Consider the following 24,229-nt stretch of genomic DNA (forward strand, 5'->3'; position numbering starts at 1 on the left):
TTTTTTTTTTTTTTTTTTTTTTTTTTTTTTTTTTTTTTTTTTGAGACCGAGTCTTGCTCTGTCGCCCGGGCGGGAGTGCAGTGGCCGGATCTCAGCTCACTGCAAGCTCTGCCTCCCGGGTTTACGCCATTCTCCTGCCTCAGCCTCCTGAGTAGCTGGGACTACAGGCACCCGCCACCTCGCCCGGCTAGTTTTTTGTATTTTTAGTAGAGACGGGGTTTCACCGTGTTAGCCAAGATGGTCTCGATCTCCTGACCTCATGATCCACTCGTCTCAGCCTCCCAAAGTGCTGGGATTACAGGCTTGAGCCACTGCGCCTGGCCTAGCTTTGTTTTCTTCTATGAGCTTCTGCCATCTCCACATACACAAAATAAATACACTGTTTTGTTGCTGTTGTTTCACCCCAAAGCTTGGGATTCATTTGTTCAAAGCTTCCATATTTTTTCACAGAAATTCTAATTCCTTATGATATTTCATTACCCAGATTCAGACTCAGTATGTACTTTTATTCTACTCAACATACCTCTCCTCTACCAAAAACAAAATGAACAAATCCAAACAGAGCCATCTACAGTTCTAAGAAGTCTTAATGTCTTTATCTACCCTTTCCTATTACATGATAATCTTTTCCTTAGATATTAGCTCATATTAGTCTGCTTTTTATTCAAGACCAATTAAATATTAAAATATTCCTCCATCTCTATAATTAAAAACAATAGTTTTATGTTATATTCCCAATGCACTTTGTTTTACTTTTACTTATATTAAAACTTTTGGGCACAAAATACATGCCCAATAAAAGACGAATGAATGGACAGATAAAAGAATTATTACATGTTTGTTTCACCGTGGCAAAGAACTGCTCTCTTTCTTTTATTGGTTACCATAACCTATGAAATGTCCAGGTTCCTTGCCCATATTCTGCTTAACACTCTCTGAAAAACCTAAAGACTATACAGAAAATTTATATAATGGAGTTTTGAATTATCCAAACAACCTCCACTTAACTTGGCATTTGATAAAACATATAAACAAAAAAAATCCACAATCGATTTGGCTCTGCCTTGTTGAATGCAAGAAATGCAACATCATAGACCACATCCACACTGAAAAGTATCTTCAAATAATATTTTTCCCAAAAAGTTTTATTCTCTTTAGGTTATCCATACATTCTCTTTCAGAGTATGGCGAGCTTTCAAAGTTTAAAAGAAAACCATAGAAAAACATTATTCTGACGTATCTATCATACATTGTCCCTGTATTCAGTTCCTCCTTCCTTTACTCATGAATGGCAACTATTTAGGAGCCTGTAAGCTTTCCCAGATTCACACCAATTCCCCAATGGACTAAGCCTCAGCCATACATAATCTAAAGGATGAAAAAGATGGCAAAACAACCTCCCCATTCGGAATCCAATGCAAACAAACCCCTGATGAGCAACTTGGACAACAACATCTCAAGAGTTCACCTCAGGGGTGGTTGTCAACACTTACTAGAGTCAATTCAAGAGACTATTTCAGCAGCTTTAGAGCAAAACGTCATCTTTAAAAGATTATCAACAAACACGATCACTAAGTTTAGCCACTGTTTGTGAAATTCAAGTCAAATGAAAGCAGCTGAGCATACTCAACAGGAGATAGAGGTTATTAAAAAGAAAGTGGAGAGAGGGAGGGAGAAAGGGAGAGAGGGTTGAAGGGAGTGAGGAAGTGAAGAATAATGGGAGGGAGGCAGGGAGGGAAAGAAAGAAAAGAAAAAAAAAAAAGAAGAGACAAAAAAAGAAATCAGAAGCCAAATTTTAAAAAGAGTGAGGGAAATCAAAACATGCTATATGCTCCAAGTGTAAATGCTGAACAGTACTAGAGGCTTCAGCATAATCTCAACAGCTTCCAGATCTATCATAATTTGTTTTGCTTTTTCCTCTAACAAGCTTAGAAATCATCATTTATTTGGTATTGACAGGTGATCTTCTAATGGCCATGTTCTCAACTCACTACCCAAGGCTTCTACTACTACATGTCCTCTCCTTTCTTTGACTTGCTTGAAGTTTTTCAATGTTTTTGTTTTAGATTCCTTAGGAATGGAAACTGCTTAAAGCTTTTCTCACCTCTTGGGAAAATTTCTTTCAGAGGAAGTAACCCGGGGTGCCACTAATTGGCTTTGCATAACAGTAGGCAAATTTGGCCTTAAAGCAACTGTGACACTGTTTGCCAATCAGCTCAAATACAGATTACCAAAATCAGATTTTCTGGGAACCTCACAGATGTTTCTATTATGAATTCTAAAAACTATGTGGCTGTTGACACAAGTATCCCTAATGCCTTTCCAAGCAACTTAATGATTCTTCTCATTTAAATATTCACTTCAATTTCTTGCAAACCCCAAGCTGGTGTTTCTAAGTGCTTCATTGAAAAAGATCAAAAATATTCATCATGCACTGATTGGACCGATAAATCTAAGTTCTAAACTTTGCCAAGAGAAAGAAAAAAATGGACTTCTGGTATGTCTTCAATATCAGTTGCCTCTAGGAATTTCCTGTACCATGCTCAAATTAGTTTTAATCCAATAGTATACTATTTTGACTGACCTTGTACATATTTCTTAAAAGAATAATTAAGAGATGTTTTGCTAAGTAGATCATTTTCATGATAAAGATATTTAAAAAGAAGAAAATGCCTGTTTTGGGTATAACACTCAGATAACTAAAATTTTTAAAAATCAAGTTTTTTGGTACGCATCTATGTGTCCACACAGATGCAGAGCTAACGGTTCCTGCTGATTTTATAATTACTTTGGGTTATGTAATACATATTATTCTGCTGATAATAAGCCCTAAGAAGCAAAATTTTGCTGTATTGATATGGCCTGGCCAAAAACAACAAGGGAAAGAAATAGCATTCAAAAAACTGGCAAAATGTTTATGAATTCTAATCCTCTGCACATGAATAAATACATCTGACAAAGAGCAGAGGCCCTCAGAAAGGCCCCTCTTGACCTTTCTAATGTGAGTTCAATTGCATGTTCAGTGTTGAGAAACTAAAGTGGGTTCTGCCAATGTTTTAAGTTCAAGCTTTACTACATTTTGTTATTTGTAAAAGTGAAATCCCAGATAATAAGTTATAATTGCTCTATTAATCACTGAATAAAGGGTTTGGAGGGAAACTGGGATTTGAAATCGCAATAGGTGGTATCTGAAAGACATTCTTTTGTATTTTCTTACCTATAGCTTACCATACAAAACTGCCGTGAAAACTGCATATATGCACTTTTTTTAAAATGGTGAGGTACATGCAATATGCCTTATATATTATTTCTCTAAAAGAATGAAATTTAAAACTTCAGTGTAGTCATAATGATCTTTGACCTTGAAAAAAATGCAGAAAACCAGGCCTTGGATTATAAATTATATTGTCAATGAAAGTGAGAAGAACTCTCCATTCTTTAATGCGTTTTATGTATTATATTTTCATCTCCTTTTTTCCAAATGAATAATAATGTAAAACACACTTGTATTTTTCTTTAATTTTTCACTTTTACTAATCTTTCTTTTTCTTATTCTGATAGACCTGACAACAAAATTTACCTTTCAAAAATTCAATAATCCCATATTCATTGTTACCCTTAAAGTATCTGCTAGGAAATCTATATTCTTATTTATGTTCCCAAGAAAGTTTAATGCAAAAAATATAGAAAGGTATACATTACTGAAACCTTCCTTCCTTTAGTTTGCATTGAAAAGTTTTAGGTTGTGCTTATGCAACTGAAGATCACCAACAAAAAGGGACAAGCTGGTATTTAGGGCATCATAATAACTAACTCAAATTTACCATAAGACATACATATTAATTAGTAAGTTCAATAGTCAATATAGCCAAAAATAATCATTTCAGTTAGCACTTACTGGAAATTTAGCAATCTAAACACTCACACGGTCAGGTTTAATATTCTCCAGGGACACCTTTATTCCTTTCTCTTTCTCAGGCCTGGTCTTTCTAAATATGTACAGAAAAGGCACAGGTCTCAAACTTTAAATCAGGTGACATCATTGTCATTCTTTCTGTGTTCTGGTCTCCAATTAATTTCCATTTCCTTCTTAGGCCCAAGGCTCTGACTATCTTTTGCAATATGCAGTAGATTATAAATGTTCAAACTCTGACCAATTGGTGATTTTCAAACAGATGCCTCCAGGGTAGCCAACAACTGCAGTATTCACTCTCCTTTTTCTATCTTTTTGGAAGTCATTCATAAATTTAAAAGGGTGGTTTTAATATTTAATTCAGAATTTTGAAATATTTCCCTTCCTTCCTTCCTTCCTTTCTCCCTTCCTCCCTTCCTTCCTTCCCTCTTTCTTTCTTTCTTTCCTTTTTTTTTTTTTTTGACGGAGTCTCGCTCTGTCGCCCAGTCTGGAGGGCAGTGGCGCGATTCGGCTCACTGCAAACTCCGCCTCCCGGGTTCACACCATTCTCCTGACTCAGCCTCCCGAGTAGCTGGGACTACAGGCCTCCGCCACCACGCCCGGCTAATTTTTTGTATATTTAGTAGAGACGGGGTTTCACCATGTTAGCCAGGACAGTCTCTATCTCCTGACCTCGTGATCCACCCACCTCGGCCTCCCAAAGTGCTGGGATTACAGGCATGAGCCACTGTGCCCGGCCAGCGAGGTATTTTCATATAGGAGTATTTAAGAATATGCACTCTCATATTGCCATCAATTTTAATGTCACTAATTGTTCTATAAAAGCAGTCTATTTCATCTCCATGAAAAGCACGTGTACTAAAATGACCAGAGTTCTCCCAGTCAAAAGGGCATAGAATGGCAGCAAGGTACAAAACACACTTTGCTTTACAGTAAACACAGATAAATTAAGAAAAACATGTAACTCCACACAATTGAATCTGTTCTGAAACATAATCATTTCTTAAATAAGGAGATCATAGGGGAGATCACTCCATCCTCATTGGAAATGTTGGGTTAAGAGCAAAAGATTGTAACAGTATAGAGACAGAATCTCATTTGAATGCATGTGTTCAAAGAAAGGCAGTAAAATCCCTGATTTCCTTCCACATAGGCAGAAAAGTAGTTGGCTTTTGCAATCAGGTAACATTTCTTTCTGGCTAGGTCAATTATCCACGGAGCCACAAATCCACAGTTCATTCTGATTGTCTGCACATCTGTGTAAACCTTTATAATGCAAATATTAATATCAATAAGCTTCTGTAACATGTTTCTATATTTAAAATCAAATAAGTGATTTCAGAATACAGGTGACTATGCAAAAAATCTTATCTAGGGGGCAGAAAAGCACCCCAACATCAACTTATAAAATAAAAATAGCATTTATTTCTCGCACTCCTTTACTGCCACAAAAAATTAAAAAAATATTCAACATTCTGTTTGACATTATTGACTTACAGGAATCTCAGAAAGACACTAACATTTTAGAAAACTTTACACACCTTGAATTGTGTGCGATCTGAAACAGCAGTACTTTGTTGACAATAGTCATTAGATAATTACATCCTTTGGGTTATTGTGCTGTCTAAAATTAGTAAGACAGCCGGGCACGGTGGGGTGGCTGACGCCTGTAATTCCAGCGCTTTGGGAGGCCGAGGCGGGTAGATCACGAGGTCAGGAGTTCGAGACCAGCCTAGCCAACATGGTGAAACCCCGTCTCTACTAAAAATACAAAAATTAGCTGGGCGTGATGGTGCACACCTGTAATCCCAGTTACTTGGGTGACTGAGGCAGGAGAATTACTTGAACCAAGGAGGCGGAGGTTGCAGTGAGCTGAGATCGCACCACTGCACTCCAGCATGGGTGACAGAGTGAGACTCTGTCTCAGATTAAAAAAAAAAAAAAAAAAATTAACAAGAGTAAAGTATTTGAGCAATGCTTAAGTTTTCTCTCTCATATTTTTTCTTCAAATTAACAATGTACATTTTTACTTCAATAAATATGAAAAATAATAATGTGGAAACACTGCAGGTTTATAAAATAATGACAATAAGAACTATATGTTCTATGTGCAGAAGAAAAGGTACACTTTGTTTCATAAATACTACAGGCAAAGGCATGCATTACAGTTAAAAATGATATGAATTTTTAAAAAGATTTTGTGCATGTTTATCTAATAAGCAAAATCATATTGCAAATTCATAAAAGAAAGGCAAAATGCATATGATAGTCCTAACACTACTGTATAATCACTATAGAAAATGAGTTAATGGATAATATTAATGAATACATAGAAACTGAAATATTTGCTGAATTGCAACTAATTGGTTGAAAACGTTGCCATGAGCTGGAAGTGAACCTCATAGCAATTGGATCTGAATTCTGCAGAGTAGTCAGAAAATATGTTGCAATGTAGCCATGTCATGTGAAAGAAAAAATAACGGTCTTTGGCCATTTAGATTCATGTTCATATCTTGGATCTTATAATGCATTCTGACTACATGACTTTGGATGGATTTCTCAACATTTTTGAGACTCATTCTCACCATCTGTAAGATGGAAATACCCATCTCTTAGCATAAAGAATTCTTAAATGTTGACAAAAATAGTTTACCAATTTTTAAAATAGTTTTTTTCCAGCAATAACATAATCCTACAAGAAATCCCTTTTTAAAGTTTTATTTCTTATTCAATGTTTCCATAATCATTGGTTGGGTCAGTAGACAAAACGTTCTTCTTATTTTTGAGCTCTGTGGCTAACCTGATTGAAGGGAGTGAGTGCTATGTGGATTCTATACCTGGAAAAACACTGTAGTATATGAGAACATGTAAACTGATCTTATTTAAGGTTTACCTTCTTTCTTAATAGTAAGAGCAATGTTAAGCTTTCTGAGTATGCAGAATTTTTTTTTTTTAGTTTAAAAATATGCATGCATACATCCCTGAATCTTTACCCCTGCCATTTTGTACTTTTACTTTTTTACCTCATTTCCTAGAAGTGCATTTACACAGGCTTCTGATGCGTCACAGATGGCTGTGAGATCATGTCCTCCTTCTAGAGCCAACACCACACGTCCATCAGCCAATGTCATCAATTGCTTCGTCAAATGACCAAAACCTACCATAATACAAACAGAATATTTCAAAGTATTAAATCAAGAGAAAATGATCACTAGAATCTAACGTTGATTGAACACATATTTCGAGTAAGTCATTACTGAGCATTTTCTGTGTGCTAATTCATTCATAACTCAAAATAACTTTATGGATTAGGTCCTATTATTATCTCTATTTTACGGATAAGGGACCCAAAGCCCAAGATCCCACAGCTAGCTAAGAAGTATCACAACCAAGACTGGCACCAATCTGACTCTTCACCAGTGCACAGTGCTGCTTTTCATAACACAGTCTGTACGTATCTGGATAAAAAAACTGAATATGATTCAGCCAGTGTTAACAAGGTAAACTGTTCCATTTGCTTGCCATATGCTTCCTGTCTCCATCATTGGCCTTTATTATAGAAGTTTTCTACGCCCCCAATTGCTATCTGTTACAAATTTACATTATCTAACATAATTATTTACATTATCTAATGTAATGTAAAATCTATTACATTAGATTTTTATAAGCATTATTTTATTGTGAAACCTTTGATAAATGCAAAATATGAATAACATCTATACATGTTATAAAATACAATAATATGACAAATATCTGCTTTTTTACCTTCCAACTTAAAGAAAATTAAGTTAGCAACACTTTTTAAACCCCCATGTGCCTCTCCCTGATAGTAGCTATCCTCCTCCTTGTGGAAGATCAGGATCCTGAATTTATAATTCCATTGCTTTCCTTTGTTTAATTTCCTTGTTTTTTAACTTTATAAAAATGGTCTTATCGTTTTGCAACTTACTGTTTTCACGTATTTTGTTAGCTCATCTCTGTTGATGCCTGTAGCTATAGTTTTTTTGCTGTCTAGTAGGCCATTATATGTCAACAGAGGTTATCTACCCGTTCTTCTATTGACAGAGGGTTGGTTTTCTTGTTATCACCAAATTCCAGTTTTTTTACCATTACAAATAATGTCACCATGAACATTCTTACATGAGTCTTCTGGTGCACATATGCACATGTGAAATGGAATTGTTGAGTCTTACAATCTGCTAAATAATGCCAGATTATTTCCAAAGAGCTATTACCAAGCCCCACTCTCAGAAACAGTATATGTAAGAATTCCAGTTAAGTCACATCCTTGCCAACATTTGGTATGATTTGCTAAGTGGGTGGTAAAAAAAAATGGCATCTTATTGTGGTTTCATTCAGTGTAAGAGGGGAGCTTTCTATTTCTAATTTAACTTAGAGATTTCATTACAAATGTAATTTAATCTAATTATTTCTTTACACAGATAGACTTTTCCCCATAATTTGACAGTGTTGTTAGTTACATTAATTAATATTTCAAATATGAAGCCATCACTGCCTTTAGGAAGTAAAATAAGCTTGGTCATAATGTATTATCTTTTTAATACACAGCTGGATTTGTTTTGCTAATACTTTAAGATATTTTTTGAGTCTGTTCATGAATGGGGTTAATCTGTAATTTTCCATTCTTATATTGACCATAATTAATTTTGATGTGGTTGGGACCCTCTGTTTTATTATCTGATGCCAGAATGTCAGGGAGAAATCTCCTACGAAACCATTAGGGTCTTGTGTTCACTTTGAAGAAGATTTTTAAGTATTGATTGAATTTTTAAGGGATTATATGACTACACGTGCTTTCTATATCACCCTAAGTTATATTTTTACAGGAGTTTCCTTCTTTTATTTCAGTGTTTGAAATTGCTGAAATAAAATATTTGTTTATTATATTATTTTGAAATTCCACATAGATGTAGGTGGATATTGTCTGTAAATATTTCCTTGATCTCTTTTATGTTCTCTTTCATATTTTCCATCTCTCTCTTTCCTGCATTATGTATATTTTTGATTCAGAGATGTCTTCCAGACTTTCCCTCTTCAGAGATCTCTAATCTGCTACATCACACCTTTAGTGACATTTTCATTTCTGTGATTATATTATTTAACTCTAGAATTCCGATTTTGTTCTATTTCATGACTTATTGGTCATTATTATACTTTCTTAACTTCTTGTTTATGTTTTTATTTCTTCCTTTATTTATTTCAGCATAATTATTTTGTATTCTGCAACTGACTTTTGAAATCTTTTGGCTTAGTTTGCTCTCTGTTGTTTCTGCTGCTTCATGTTCATGTTGCCTTTATTCTCCCGTTTTTAAAATTTTTAGTAATTTATTTAATTTGTGGAGTACTTTGAGCTTGTATTCATTGTAACTTCATACATGAAAAATATCTGAAGCTTGGTGCAATGGACTGAATGTCACTACCCCCCAAAATTTATATGTGGAAATTCTAAACGCCAATGTGATGTTTTTGAGAGGCAGCCTTTGGTAATTAAGTAGAGTCCTCATGAATGAGATCAGTACCCTTACAAAAGGGACCCCAGAGAGTCCTCTAGCTCTCTTGTTGTCTTCTAAGGATCCAAGGAGAGGCTGGCACTCTTTAATTCAGATTAAGTAGAGTCCTCATGAATGAGATGAGTACCCTTACAAAAGGGACCCAGAGAGTCCTCTAGTTCTCTTGTCACTTTCTAAGGGTCCAAGGAGAAGTTGGAAGTCTTTACTCCAGAAGGCCCTCACCAGAACCTGACCATGATGGCAAGCTGATCTCAGACTTACAGTAATCAGAACTGTGAGAAATAACTGTGAGAAACAACTTTCTGTTGTTGATAAGCTATCAGTCTATTATACTTTGATACAGCAGCCTGAACTAAGACACCGGATTTGAATGTGATATCTGTCTTTCAAGTCTGGCTCAAGTGTGATATTGTTTGCTTTTGCTGGATATCTGGGACACTACCATCTAGGATCTATTTTAAATTCTTATATTGCAAGACTGGTTGTGGAGTTTGCTGTTGTTGTTTGCACATGTATATCATAAATATGGACCTTAAAACTTTATTATAAATTCTCATGGAGAAGAAAGTCAGGGCATCTTTCCTCCCCTCCCCTCCCCCCCCCCCCCCCCCCCCCCCCCCCTCTCTCTCTCTCTCTCTTTCTTTCTTTTTCTTTTTCTCTTTCTCTCTTACATTCTTTCTCTCTTTTCTCTGAAACTTTCTTTTGGAAATTCCCTTTATTGATGGCAAAAGCTAAGATAGATGTGTTGTTTTATTTAGGAACATTTTCTTTTCCAAAGTGTTGGCCCTTTGTCATTCTTTCTTTATTCTGGTCTCCAATTAAATTCCCTTCCATTCTTAGGCCCAAGCCTCTGACCCTCTTTTACAATATGCAGTAGATTATTAATGTTCCAACTCTGATCAATTGGAGAATTTGGTGTAGATGCCCCCAGGGTAGTCAAAAGCTTCAGGATTTACTCTCCTTTTTCTATCTTTTGAAAGTCAACCATAAATTTAAAAGGATGATTTTAATATTTAATTCAGCATTTTGAGATATTTTCACATGAAAGTGTTTAAGAATATGTAATGTCTCATATTGCCAAATTTGAATGCTTTTCATTCAACATTTAGAAAAAATTATCATGGCATCCAACCTGTCCAATTTCAGGGGCAATTGTCAAAAGGTAGGGTAAATAAAAATAAATAAAAACATGTGTTTCAACAGAACATTTCATTTTTTATATGCTGTGTGAACTTACAGTGAAAAAACATTTAATTTTTAAATCAATTGAATTTTTTAATAATTCATAGATTTTATTTTTTAGAGTAGTTTTGTATTTACAGAAAACTGAGCAGGAAGTACAGCAAGTTCCCATATCCAGTCCCTTTCTTTCCATATTATTAACATTTTGTATTATTTTGGTACATTTGTTATGACTGATAAGCCAGTACTGATGCATTATTATTAACTAAAGTAGAGGTTCACACTTTGTGTTGTACATTCTATGGGTTTTGACAAATGCATAATGGCACGTATCCACCATTACACTATCAGACAGAATCGCTGACTGCCCTGAAAATTTCCTGTGATCTACCTATTCATCCTCCCTCTCTGCCCCTCAACCCCTGGCAACCAATGATCGTTTAATTATCATAGTCTTTTGTTTGAAAAGAAAATAAATTCTCAGGATGTGTTTGGTAGAATTTAATGAAAGCCTATAAAATCATCAGATAATGAGAACCTGAAACTAAATTAGGTTACTTCTATTTTGAACAATAAAATAAAACATTAATCCTAGTAATGCCTTAAGATAATCCGCTTAGTAAACAACTGCTTAGATTTTCCCTTCTAGTCTAGCACTTGAAGTTCACCATGAACAGGATGAGTTAATCTCCTCAATATCTTGAAGCACTTTAATGTTGATTTTTAACCACTTAACTATTTGGATGGAAGTCAAATTACTCACTGTACAATTATCTCATGTTTTAAAATTCTTTACAAAAATTCATTCTAAAAAGGACTTAAAATTAGTTAAAAACTGTTATCAAGCATTTTAGTATTTCTCAATTTCTATGGACCTCATTAAGATGCCAATAAGAATCTTTTACCCAGGCCACTTAAGAATGAGGCTGTCCACACTAAACTATCTTATTACCTGATGACAATAAAAAGAATGATAAACATTCAGAAAAGAAGTAATGCAAAATTTTGATCCCTAATGCTCAGAAATGTTCTTTCCCTAAGCCAAGATTAATAGCACATAGTAATTAGTACCATTCTAGAAAATTTATGTAAAAAACCTAATATGTAAGAATACATTTCTGTTAATCATATTGTTAAATATTCTAGACAGCTTTTTCTGTAAGCTAAACCAGGGCTACAGTGATAATTTTAAAAGGTATGATAAATCAAGCCAGAAATCTTACTAATAGTTTCTAGTAATTTAGAATTCAATTATGTAAAGTCACCACTGAACAAATCATATCACTGGATTAAAGAAAGAAAGAGAGAGAGAGATCCAAATCTGGTTTAAGTTCACTCTTTCCTCTGGGAATGAAAAAAGTACCATAAAATGCCAAATTTAGATGGGATAGTAAAAAGTGGAAGGAAAGAGTGGAATGAAGTTAATCTTTGATCTCTATCCAAATTCCTCTTTCTTTTACCTACAGGGTTTATTTCCATTCACATGTTACCCATGTGATCTCTGCAGTCAGAGATTGAGGCAGCTGAACTCTGAGTTATGCATGCACAAAACATTCAAGTGACGTATAGAAATTTCTACAAGACCCACGCTCCTTCTTCAAATCAAAGTAAGCAATTCGAGATTATTTTTATTATCATGAATTCTTCCGTGTTCATTGTTACTGTACATATTAGAAACATTAAAAATGCCAGCCAAGTGTGGTTACCGAGGTGAAGGTATCATTTTTCAGGACATATTAGATAAAGGTTTCAGTGGCATGTGTACGTATGTGTGTGTGTGTGTGTGTGTGTGTGTGTTGGAGCAAAGCATATATAACATTTTTAGTAAGCATGATTGCAAGTTTCATGTAATCGTATTTACTTCTAGCTTCATTAAAGACACAAAAGCTCATCCTACATCTCACAGTAAATTTAATAAAACCTTTAGAGTTGAAAAATTACAGCAGAGACCTTCCTCAAGGGGGGTTGAGTGTTTTGAGTGTGAGGGCTGATCGGCTAAATGATTAAGTGGAAAACATGTTCCTATACCATGGTACCTTGTAGGCTCAAGCAATCACTGGACATAGAGATGGAATGGGGTTCTCAACATTCACGTAGGCCATCAGTTTCAGAACTGAGTGCAGAGCTGAGGGAGGAACCTGGATGCCTTGGGGAAGCCACATGTGCAGGCTCAGGTTAGTGACTGGTATTGGGATGCATTGACTAAAAATCAGCCTTAAGAGTCATCCCTACTACCTGCATTGACTACAAAAGAATCTGTATATTTTATAGGTGTTGGTTTCTGCTAAGAAATCATATTGTGTCAGATACTTTTTTTTTTTTTTTTTGAGATGGTCACCCAGGCTAGAGTCACCCAGGCTAGAGTGCAGTGGCATCATCTCTCAGTCACCCAGGCTAGAGTGCAGTGGCATGATCTCGGCTCACTGCAACCTCCACCTCCCGGGTTCAAGCGATTCTCCTGTCTCAGCCTCCCGAGTAGCTAGGACTACAGGCATACGCCACTATGCCCAGGTGATTTTTGTATTATTTAGTAGAGACAGGGTTTCACCATGTTGGTTGGCCAGGATGGTCTCGATCTCTTGACCTTGTGATCCACCCACCTCGGCCTCCCAAGTGCGTGAGCCACCGTGCCTGGGCCATGTCAGACACCTTTAAAAAGAGATTTGGTAGCTTAAACTTTTATTTTAGGAAACATTTTAGAATGAGGCATTCATCAAACACCATAACTACTGCTAAACAATCCTACATGTAGCCGGGTTGTTTTAAAAATTATCCATCAGCATTAAATTATAAGCATGAGAAGGATTCTGCACTGTAACAAATCATTTCTTTTGATGACCAAGCGGAGCTGAACTGGTAACTACCAAGACCTTGACACCATTGAGAAAGAGAATTAGAAGGGCCTTTTCAGCATGAAATCTTCTGTTTGGTTCCATTAATTTAGTAGAAGCAAATTTAATATTTTTGATTATAAAAATAGAATTAAATAAGCTATCAATACGGTAATGGTTTCAAATTATCATTTTCAATTTGATTTCCTGATACTTTATAGGAGTTGGTTTCTGCTAAGAAATCATATTGTGTCAGTATATTCTCTAGTTTAGAAGTTGTTTGAAATGAAAAGTTGCTCTAAGAAGGCTCAAAGATTAAACCTTATATATGTATTTAATAACCATGTCAGATGACACAAAAGAATTCATTCTTCAAGGTGACATATCTCAAATGCTTCTCTCTGACATTTCCAAATAGTTCCCAGAGAATGGTGGTAGTGAAAGGAAACAACCTTATCTAGCTTTATTTTAATTTTCATTTAAAAAAACTATATTAAAAAAATAATGCATTTTCATGTAAGAAATTTGGAAAATGATAGAAAATAATAAATAAATCTAAATAGTATAATAATATATAATAAACAGGCTCTGTTGTGATATATCATATAAAATGTTATCTTTCATAAATGTATAAAATCAATGATAATTATAAAATAATTATAAATAATAATAAATATATAGTTCCATCAACCAGAAATAGCCAATTCTACCTTTGTGTATTTCATGCTTCTTCTTGTATTTTCTAAATAAAACAGAATCATTCTGTTTTTTTTAAAATTACATTTACAAATATCAAATAGTGGATAAATTTTTCATTTCTCTACAATATCATTTAAAATGTATCCATGCACCAAGCAATTCTGTTTTTAGATATTTAAGTGTGTTATTAGGTTTTTAGTTTAATATACAAGGTAGCAAATAATAGCCTAATGTATAATCAAAGTGACCAATGTATGTTAGTATTTATCTTATTCTAGTGTTATTATGTATTATTAGGGTTGGAAGAAGCCTTGCTCTTTTTATTTCTAACTTCTCTGTGTCACCAGAGCATGGGCTAGAACCTAAGTAGTAAAGCACGTAAAGCCAAAATGAGAACAAAGTTTATACAGTCAGGACTGTATAAACTTTTTTCTTTTAGAACCCATGTATATTTAGCAATGCCTATTGTGAATAACCTAATGTTTTGATAGAAGCTCAGAGAAATGAGAGATTCTCCCACAAAGTCTGTTTCTATTACAAAATTGCAAATGGTGTTGGAAGTCTCTATGAAGGCCAAAACTGAGTTAATGCTCTAGTGGGTTGAACAGGGAATTGTCTCCAACCTACAATTTAGTTACTATTGCTATCCTGCCTCCCTGTAGTAAAATAGATCAGACCCTAGAATCAGCAGCCAATTCTCAGAGAAAGATACCTCAATCATGATTCATTTGGTTAATAAAGAAATGGTGACACATTGTGATCTATTGGATAAGTCATTTTACTTCTACTTAAACATTTGTTGACTTTGCTGATGCCAGTCTCCCATTCATGACAAGTCTTCCCCCAACTATTATTTTCTTTCTATTGAGGAAAGCCTCCAGTTAAAAAAAGGAAACAACAAAAATTATTCTGGCAACCTCCATCCTCAATCTGCCATTCAGCAGAGGCACCAGTGTCCAGATAAGCAGAAGTGACAGCTTTTGAAATACTCACTGGCAACTGATTTGTATTATTTTTGTAACTCTTCTATAGCTAAAAAGTCTCACTACCAATTTACCCATTTATTAACATGTCAATTACATTTGGGCCTGAAATGTTTGTGTGGACTTCACCACACATTTAATATAGTAGGGATCAAAGAAGTCACACATTGTTGCCCTATTTTCATTTGAAATTAAATTTTTCTCATCCATTGGACTATCTTCTGTAGTTATACCCAGAAAGGATTACTGAAGAATGCACATCCAGGGAAGTCTAATTATAAAACCTGTAGCCATTTTCCTCCCTCTCTAAACCCTGTGGTCATTAAGTTACCATGTTATTCTTTAGGAAAATGCAGTCAGGCTCAAGTAGAGAGAGAAATTTGGGTAGCATGTGGCAGTCTAATGTATTGTGAGGCTCTCCAGCAGGACTTCAAAGCAGAATCTGATTGTTGCACATGGGAAGAATGCTTTCCACAGAAATACCTTTTTAAGACTCATGGTGCTGTAATTCATATGGTAGGCACTTGTGATTCGTTCCTGATGATGTTGGGATCATTTAACTCACAGAACCATTGTCGCTACCATAAAGTCCTTTCATCTGTAGCCAAAAAGGTTTATTTCATGCAAATGAAAAATTTTCATTAAAGTATCACCTTAATAATGGGCAAAGATATATATTTTCTGGTTATGTTTAAAATGTAAATTTATGAACATATTCTGAAGAGTCATTTCATGTTAAGATCTTTACTTATTTGATGTCCCAGGACTCTTTCCAAGTTCATTGAATCCGGAAATCAATTTTAGAAGAAATATGGAGATTATTATCATTAAATCTTTCAGTTGGCTTATTCCAAGCAGCCCTATAAATACTACATATGTTTTAAAGAAAGCATTTCCAACCACAGTAAAAATGCTTTTACTCTTCTAGTCAGTGATGCTCCAGGAGGTAAGTTTATATTCTCAGCACCTTTTGAAAGCAAATGTATATTTCGTTTGTATCCTAAACAAAGTCTGAAACAATGGAATACTTCAATGCCACTACTTTTGTAAGACAAAATTGATCCTCAGAAATTCCTGAGAAAATAAATGGCAAGATGATTGACTGGAACTTTAGTTATCCATCATTCCATCCATCCATCCACTCACCCATCCCTTCATCCATCTATGATCCAACTACAAATCAACTATTATTTACTAAATACCTATGATGTGCCACAGTTTATACATAAATCTGATACTTCTATTAAATATGACTTATTACAAACTCTATTTGAACCTCAGTTTTATTACCTACATATAAAATTAAATACTACTTATTCTACCCCATAGGTTTGAAATGAATATTTAATTATTAAAGGCCAACTGCAAAATGGACACAGAGTTTATCAAACAGAGTCTGGCATATGGCAGGTGCTCAGTATTTATACTTTTTTTTTAAGAGATGAAATCTCATTCTGTCACCCAGGCTGGAGTACAGTGGCACCATTTTTTTCAAAAGGAAACGGTCTTACTATGTTGCTCAGACTGGTCTAGAACTCCTGGCTTGAAGCAATCCTCCTGCCTCGTCCTCACAGAGTTCTGGAATTAGAGGTGTGAGCCACCATGCCTGGTCAGTATTTATACTTTTAATGAAAGCTTTTAATTGAACAATTATAGATCTAGATATTAATTTCAAGTTTATATATTCCAATTCTACCATTTTAAGAAGTGGATGAGGGGCCGGGCGTGGTGGCTCAAGCCTGTAATCCCAGCACTTTGGGAGGCCAAGACGGGTGGATCACGAGGTCAGGAGATCGAGACCATCCTGGCTAACCCGGTGAAACCCCGTCTCCACTAAAAAATACAAAAAACTAGTCGGGTGAGGTGGTGGGCGCCTGTAGTCCCAGCTACTCGGGAGGCTGAGGCAGGAGAATGGCGTAAACCCGGGAGGCGGAGCTTGCAGTGAGCTGAGATTCGGCCACTGCACTCCAGCCTGGGTGACAGAGCGAAACTCCGTCTCAAAAAATAAAAAAGAAAAAAGAAAAGAAAAGAAGTGGATGAGGAAATTAAGGCCCATAGTGATACTAGAGAGCAATATTTTGAGGAAAAGTAAAGAAGAGCAAGTAAAACATGAAAAATGTTATGCTCTTATGATATATCTGCTATAGAATATCTGTTTTCCTTTTTGAAGAATGTTTTTAAAAAAGACATTATGGCCAATATAAGTAGAAAATCATGTTCAAAGATAGGGGTGAGGGTGAGAAGTGAGAGATGTGTGGGGAAGAAGTTCAAGACCAAATAAATATAATACACTAAATGAAAAAGTCTGAAGTCTTTCTGGCCACAAACTCTTGCTTACATAGGTCTATGGAAAAAAAAGACATATTTAGCTAAAAAAACTTAACTTATACAAAATTTCATTGATTTAGTTTTACACAGGATAAAACTAAAACACCATGTCTTCAAGAGGACTCAAAAAATAATTGTGGTAGATCCATTCACTTAAGAGATACCTACCGGGAAGCTACTATGTGATCAAGGAACTGTGCTGGCAATGAAGACACAGTTAGGAGTCAAGCAAAGGTGTTCATTACCCTTATATGGTTTATAAACTAATGTTAGTGAGAGCTAATATAACCAGGCACCATGCTAAGTATTTGAAATGCATTATCTCATTTATTCATCACGCAACTTCCCAAGTAATAAGAAAATTAACTTGTCCAAGCAACAAAGGTCAATCAATGACAAAGTTGGGATAAGAGGTTGGGTCAGTTGACTTTATTGCCTGTCATCCAAACCACTCTTCTGTGGCTAAATCCAAGTAATATTGAAGTGCAAATTTAATGTATTAGTACTACAGTCACTGTGCCAGTTATGCCTGAAAAATAATCCTCAAATGTTAATGACTGTAACCCATTCTTACTTAAGTTATAACTTACAGTAGTTAAAACTGAAATATCCACTTCTATTTTTTTTTGCTATTTTTTCAGTTTGAAAAGAAATATATCAACCCCTCAAAAAACTAATTGCTTTTCAAACTAACCCTTGCATCTAAGCTTGTATTTTAACTTGAGCATTGCATTAATTCATGGTAGTACTCCCAAAATTCAACTCAAGTTACGATGGCCATGGCAACACTTACAATTGACCATTGCCAAAAAGCTTATGCACTGATTTGCCATATTCATCCTCATGGTTTCTTCATACCTAATTGCTTTTTATAAACTGATATTGTCAACTAGCATAGTACCTGACACACAATAAGTTATCTGGTCTTTAAACAAACAACAACAAAAATATTACTATTGAATCTCGATGTGTATATTCTTCATAAACAGATGATCATTCATCTTTAAAGTGCTAGATAAGTATCAGCTAAATTACACAGATTTGTTAAATGGTAGAAAAACAAACTATTGCCTTCTAAGGAAAATGGGGACAGGTCTCATTGCCAAAAGCATTCCGTGGAATTGCATTTCCCGAATGACCTGCGTTTTTAATTTCAAGACCAAAATACCTGATTTTAAAAGATAAGTATCTACCCTCTGGGCAAAACTGATGACTTCTTATTTTTCCTGCCATAAGTCGAGGTTCAGAAACCATTCAAATTATAGGTTTCAAGCAATCATTTAATTTAGATTAAATTAGACAGCAATTGTATGTTAAATAAATATAAAATGGCTCTAAATGTATTGTTAAAGATTAAGAATTCCAGAATACATAAGCTTCTGTTATACATTTAAATGATGATTTTTAAAATAAATCACCATTTAATTGAAATACTTAAAGAATATTTGCAAAAGAAAGCATAACATTTAGCAAACTTCCTAAGAATCTAGTAAGCCCAATAAGATAGGATAGCTTTTTTTTTAAACAGGCAATTCTCCAACATCAGTGCAGAAAATCTGCAGTACAAACATAACCAAGATCCTACACCATCTTTACAAATGCCATGATTCAACCTGTCAATATGTATAAAATAAAGGCTTCTTTTCAAATACTTATCACAGTGGTTTGTTCTGTTTTAAGTCTATTCCCACCTGCCATTAAAAAAATCATTAAAAGAAAATAAAGACTGCCTCCAATTTCCATGAAATATTTCCATATAACTATCATGTTTTGGGGAATAACATTACATATTCCATAGCATGTTGGATCATGGTTTTTAACTTGCATGATTTTCCTACTTTTCCAAGTTGGAGGCGTGGGACATGAAAAGGAAGTCTTCCCTTGATTATGCCAGAGGTCTTTAATCTTAAGCCATAGTCTATTTGTGAATGAAGCCCAATATCCAACTTATATTAAATGCTATAAAACCTTCATAATGGTAAAAATAGAGTATTTCGGGTAAGGTGGTGACATTTTAGGTCAAACACTTCAAGACACTTAGGGGATCTGAGAGAAGATGACAAGATTGTGGAATTGAATGATGAGAGAGTGAGGTAAGCAGAGGCCAGATTCAGGATGGGGAGATCAAAGATAAAGAGGAGTTGCCAGGACTTTGGGGAATAGCTGGGTATGTACCAGAATAAATAAAAAAGCACGATGCTGGCCATTCTAGAATCATTCAAACTGAGAGGTCATGGACATCTTTCAACGAGGGTCTATAATGAGATTAAGCAACTACTTTTCAAACTAAAGAAGCTCACAGATGCATTAGACTGAGAGTCAAGCTGGAATACACTAGGGATATGCAGCTGTTGGGTCTATTGCTCTACCCTTACAGTGTGAGTTCAGACTTTTCAAAAATAGTTAAAACTTCAGAATCTGGATATTAATAGATAGATGCATAGGATCAAAAATAGCACTTTATTAAATTGGGAACATCAGCATTTCACTTATCCCAATCACAAGTGTTATAGCTTCAGAAAAAAAACAGCAACTGGGAGTTCAAAATTACCTAATTAATAAGAGGTGACAAAGGAAATTCAAAGTGATTACTAAAGGAATAAAGCTTTTGTCACTATCACTGTGTGTCAAAAGAGTTGTGTAACTCATCCTAATAATTTCCAACTTCAGACAAATTAATCGAAGAGACATTACTTCTCTTAGGAGACACCCAGGTATTCTCTGCCAGCTGCTTAAACCCTCTGTAGACATATGTCAGTTTTTATTATCATAAAAATGTTAACTGCTTAGGAAAATTATCTAGTCTACCTTGGGAAGCATCAGTAACAGAGCCAGGGTGTCACCACTGATTCTGAATTTGGATAAAATTAGTCAATACTTACAAATGATATTAGTAACTAAATCTAACTCAGGTTCTATAACCTACCGGATAATTGGATGTGCCAATTCCCATCTCTGGACTTTGCTTTGTTTCTCTAAGGGTCAAATATAAGTGTTAGACTATTCTTAAAGTGGAGTTAGCCTCTGGTTAATCAGAATCACCTGAGTGTTTGTTAAAATGCAGATTCGTGAGCCTCATCCCAGATCAAGTTTGAATCTAAATCTGAATCCAAATCTCTGCATTTAAAGTAAGTTCCTCTATTGAGGTTGGAGTTTCTCCACTGAGGTCCTTCTACCTGCATTGAGGTTTGAAGGTAAGACTACAAAACCTTAAAGACTTCCTTCTAGTTGTGTCATTTGAGTTGATCCTTTGACAACTTTTACAACTTTTTAGTAGTCAACAACTTAAGCCTACCAAAACAAAAACAAAAAACAGGTTTTGAATTGTTTATCAAAAAGATAAATAACAGAATACATTGTTACTCCAGGTTAGGACTTCCATGAAATTGTATGGGAGGTGGCATTTCATCCTGGTCTTTTACTTCTCCCCTGCATCCCAACCTCCCTTTCAAGTGGTCTTTTCTTCTTCCCTCTAATCCCTGTGAAATCTGCTTTGACACAATGAATTTACGTCAACGGGTTGTTTTTATCAGGTAGTTTTAGATTTGGGAGACACATCTCAACATTTAAATACTAATACTTGCAAAACTCATAGAAAAGTGCCTAACATTGTAAGACTTATGTAACTGCTCGTTAATTTTAGAAAGATATGACATTTTTTTCTTCTCTAGGAAGATTGCTCAAGTGGAATTGTGTCCTGGCTTTCACAAAATATAGTCCTAAAGGAAACGATTTGCACACATTTAACACCAAACTGGTTACCATCATATTGGTTGCTTTATGATGAATTATAAACAGTTAAATGCCAACATGAAGAAAACCTTCCAAAAATAGTAAATAAATAGTTTAGGTATCATGATAAGGGGCAACTCCTTGGAAATGTTAATTTGCAAAATAATACATAAGTGCCCTTCTGACTTTGTGTTTCTAACAATTAGAAATTTTTCTTGAAGTACATTGGCTATTCTTTATCATAGGCCTTTACATTAATTGTGGCTTATTATTGATTAACTCAAGTATTTACTGAAAAAAGTTTTCTATGTTGTAATTACCTCTTTATTACTAACAACTTAAAAGGGCAAATGTTTGAGTTTCACAGAGGATCTGAAACATGTAATATTACTAAACAAAAGCAACTTGGGCTATACGGAACCAACCAGAGAACTAAATATGAGAGGCCGTGATTCTCAACAGAAAACAAGTGTTCAGGCCCCTAGGATTAAAACTTAGTTTTTAAACAGAAGAACTCTCATTAATTCCACTATCATCATTTAACTACAAGGAAAAGCAGGTTCATTGGATACTTCATCATTTCAGCTAGTTGATTCAACAGAATAACTTTAAGTTTTGTTTCTGGTGAAAACAATGGAGGTGGCACCATTTGTAGTGCTATGCGGTCAAACGGTATGTGAATGCATTACCCAAGAGCATATTAATCTTTTAGTGGAGGAGAGAGACAATAAACGTGAAAAGGTAGTAAGACTGTGGTTATTTTGGTGGCTTGACTTAGGGGCAACTTTTAATGATCACCTGAAAAAAGTCTAAAATTCTTATGTCTATTCTTAACCTGAGTAGGAAAAGCTATAAAAATTATATATTAAGTGCACTATATAAAATAGTTCTAGAATAATACTCTATTATTAACAGTTTTATCTCTCTTGCTTTATGAAACACTCTTCTCACCTGGCCTAGTGCCATCACATTCTTGGATTTCCCCCTTTCCCCTCCTTCCCCACCATGTCAAGCCTCCAGCTCCTCTACCTCCTTCCACCTGAGAAACGTGGGTACTCCTCAGAGACTCTGGCCTGAGCACTCCATTCTCCCTCTGCAAACACGGTTCATCAGTGAATGTTTTCACTGTCACAGTTATATCCATTATCACTGAACCAAAGACTGAAATCTCCTTTTCTTCCTATTCACCTTTTCTAGACCTTATCTCCTATCAGAAATGGCCAGAAAGGTGTTTCTTTGCACATCTACCTGATTTTAATTGACTGTATTTAAATATTATCCATTATCCATCATCCTCAGTTTCTCCTCCTGCTGTTGCTACTTTGGCCAATAGGTAATCAAGATTGTGAAACTTTAATGTCTTTCAACACTGATGACACACTATCTCAAACTACCCAATGACAAATGAGCTTAAACTGCTCAGTTTGGTAATCAGGGCACCAATATGCCATTATTGTTTAAATGACTGCACTGAATAGGCTTTCCTTAGCATGTATTAGATAAGAGCATAGATGTGGGGGCCTGAATTTCATCTCTCTCACTGTCATCAGTGTCATCTCAAACACATTTTTAATTTCCCTTAGTCTCCCTTTCTTCTTCAATAAATCGGGATAATAACACGCAAAGTTAAGGTGAATACATGAAAAAAATGCACTTATTTACTTTGCCCAATGCAAGGACACAGTAAAAGCAGCAATGTGATCTCTTCACTCGTGTCCTTCTTTCCATCTGCTTTTCCTCCTCCTCTCATCCATGTCTAACTCACTACTCAAGAGCAACTCTGCTGCCCCTACCACAACATTCAGACAAGTATCTCCGATCCCTAGACATTTTGCTTACAGAATTTGCTCAATCAGATACTGTTTTTTTTTCCATATATACATGTCTTTTCTATTTTCAATTTATTTGTGAGATTTTGAAAGAGTAGTTCAACATCCTAATTCTTGGCACATCGACCAATAAATAAACACAGTAGTATTTACTGAAAAAAAAAAAATCCCAGTTTTTTTTTTCAAATTTGTGTCCAGAGGTCCAGAGGGACACTTCAATTGTGCAGTGTCCATGCTTGATCCTGAGTTCTTCCTCATGACTGACTGCAAACACCGTGACAGTGTCTGAGCAGAGAGATCAGTGCCTGGACCTTCTCCTTGCTCTTTCCTGAGAAACGTAAGAAGATTTCGTATTTGCGAGCTTTGAAAGCATTTCAGCTCACCTTTACTGTTTTCTCTCTACCGCAAATATTCACAGAACTTCTAAGAGCATATTCAAACTGAAGTGTATCATCTCTGATTGGGCACAATATGCTCTCAGAATGTATTTTAACATCAATAAAACATGGACTCTTCCCCAGCAATACTCAGGAAAGCCTCTTAGGTTCCGGAAATAAACATTCTGGGATGCTCTGCAGGCCAGATGTGCATACTGTTGAGATGGCATTGTGGGAGAGAAAAGAAAGAACCCAAGCCCATTAAACTTAGGGTATTCCCAGAGTGGCTTTAGTTTTCTCTGCTTTTCTTTGTGAAGACATGACCAGCAAGTCCTTTACTGCTGGTTTCTATGTATCTACACTTTTTGGTTTTTGGTTAATATTGATTAAACGAGGAAGGCAGAGGTGTTTGGAAGTAATGGCTCCAATAGGCAGGTAGAATGCTGCACTTAAATCCGAAGCATTTATGTGACTGTTTCTCTCTGAAGCCCAGTAGCTTCTATCTATCTCATTAGCCACATAATAGAATTCATCAAAATTTTACACCACTTTATGTGCCTGTTTCTCTCTGAAGCCCAGTAGCTTCTATCTGAAGTTTCAGTAGTTTCTTTCTGAAGCCCAATAGCTTCTATCTCTATCTCATAGCCACATCACAGAATTCATCAAAATTTGACACCACTTTTCTAACTGTATTATTTTGAGCAAAACACTTTGCCACCCTGAGACACAGTGTCCTCACTTTCTCATTTGCAAAACTAATAAATGATTGCAGATTATATCAAAGTCCCTTTGCATTTATGATTCTGTATGAGTCAAAGATTCAT

The 24,229-nt window shown here is 35.3% G+C and overlaps 1 protein-coding gene across 1 annotated transcript in view; it reads right to left on the reverse strand.

Moving 5' to 3' along the window:
- HDAC9 (histone deacetylase 9) overlaps positions 1–24,229 on the reverse strand; it is a 679,750-nt gene that overhangs the window by 12,107 nt on the left and 643,414 nt on the right. Inside the window, exon 23 of the mRNA XM_023215947.1 lies at positions 6,937–7,070. Coding sequence (XP_023071715.1) covers positions 6,937–7,070 — 134 coding nt within the window. The remainder of the gene's footprint in view (positions 1–6,936; positions 7,071–24,229) is intronic.

Source organism: Piliocolobus tephrosceles, chromosome 8 (assembly GCF_002776525.5).
Source record: "Piliocolobus tephrosceles isolate RC106 chromosome 8, ASM277652v3, whole genome shotgun sequence".
Taxonomy (NCBI): domain Eukaryota; kingdom Metazoa; phylum Chordata; class Mammalia; order Primates; family Cercopithecidae; genus Piliocolobus; species Piliocolobus tephrosceles.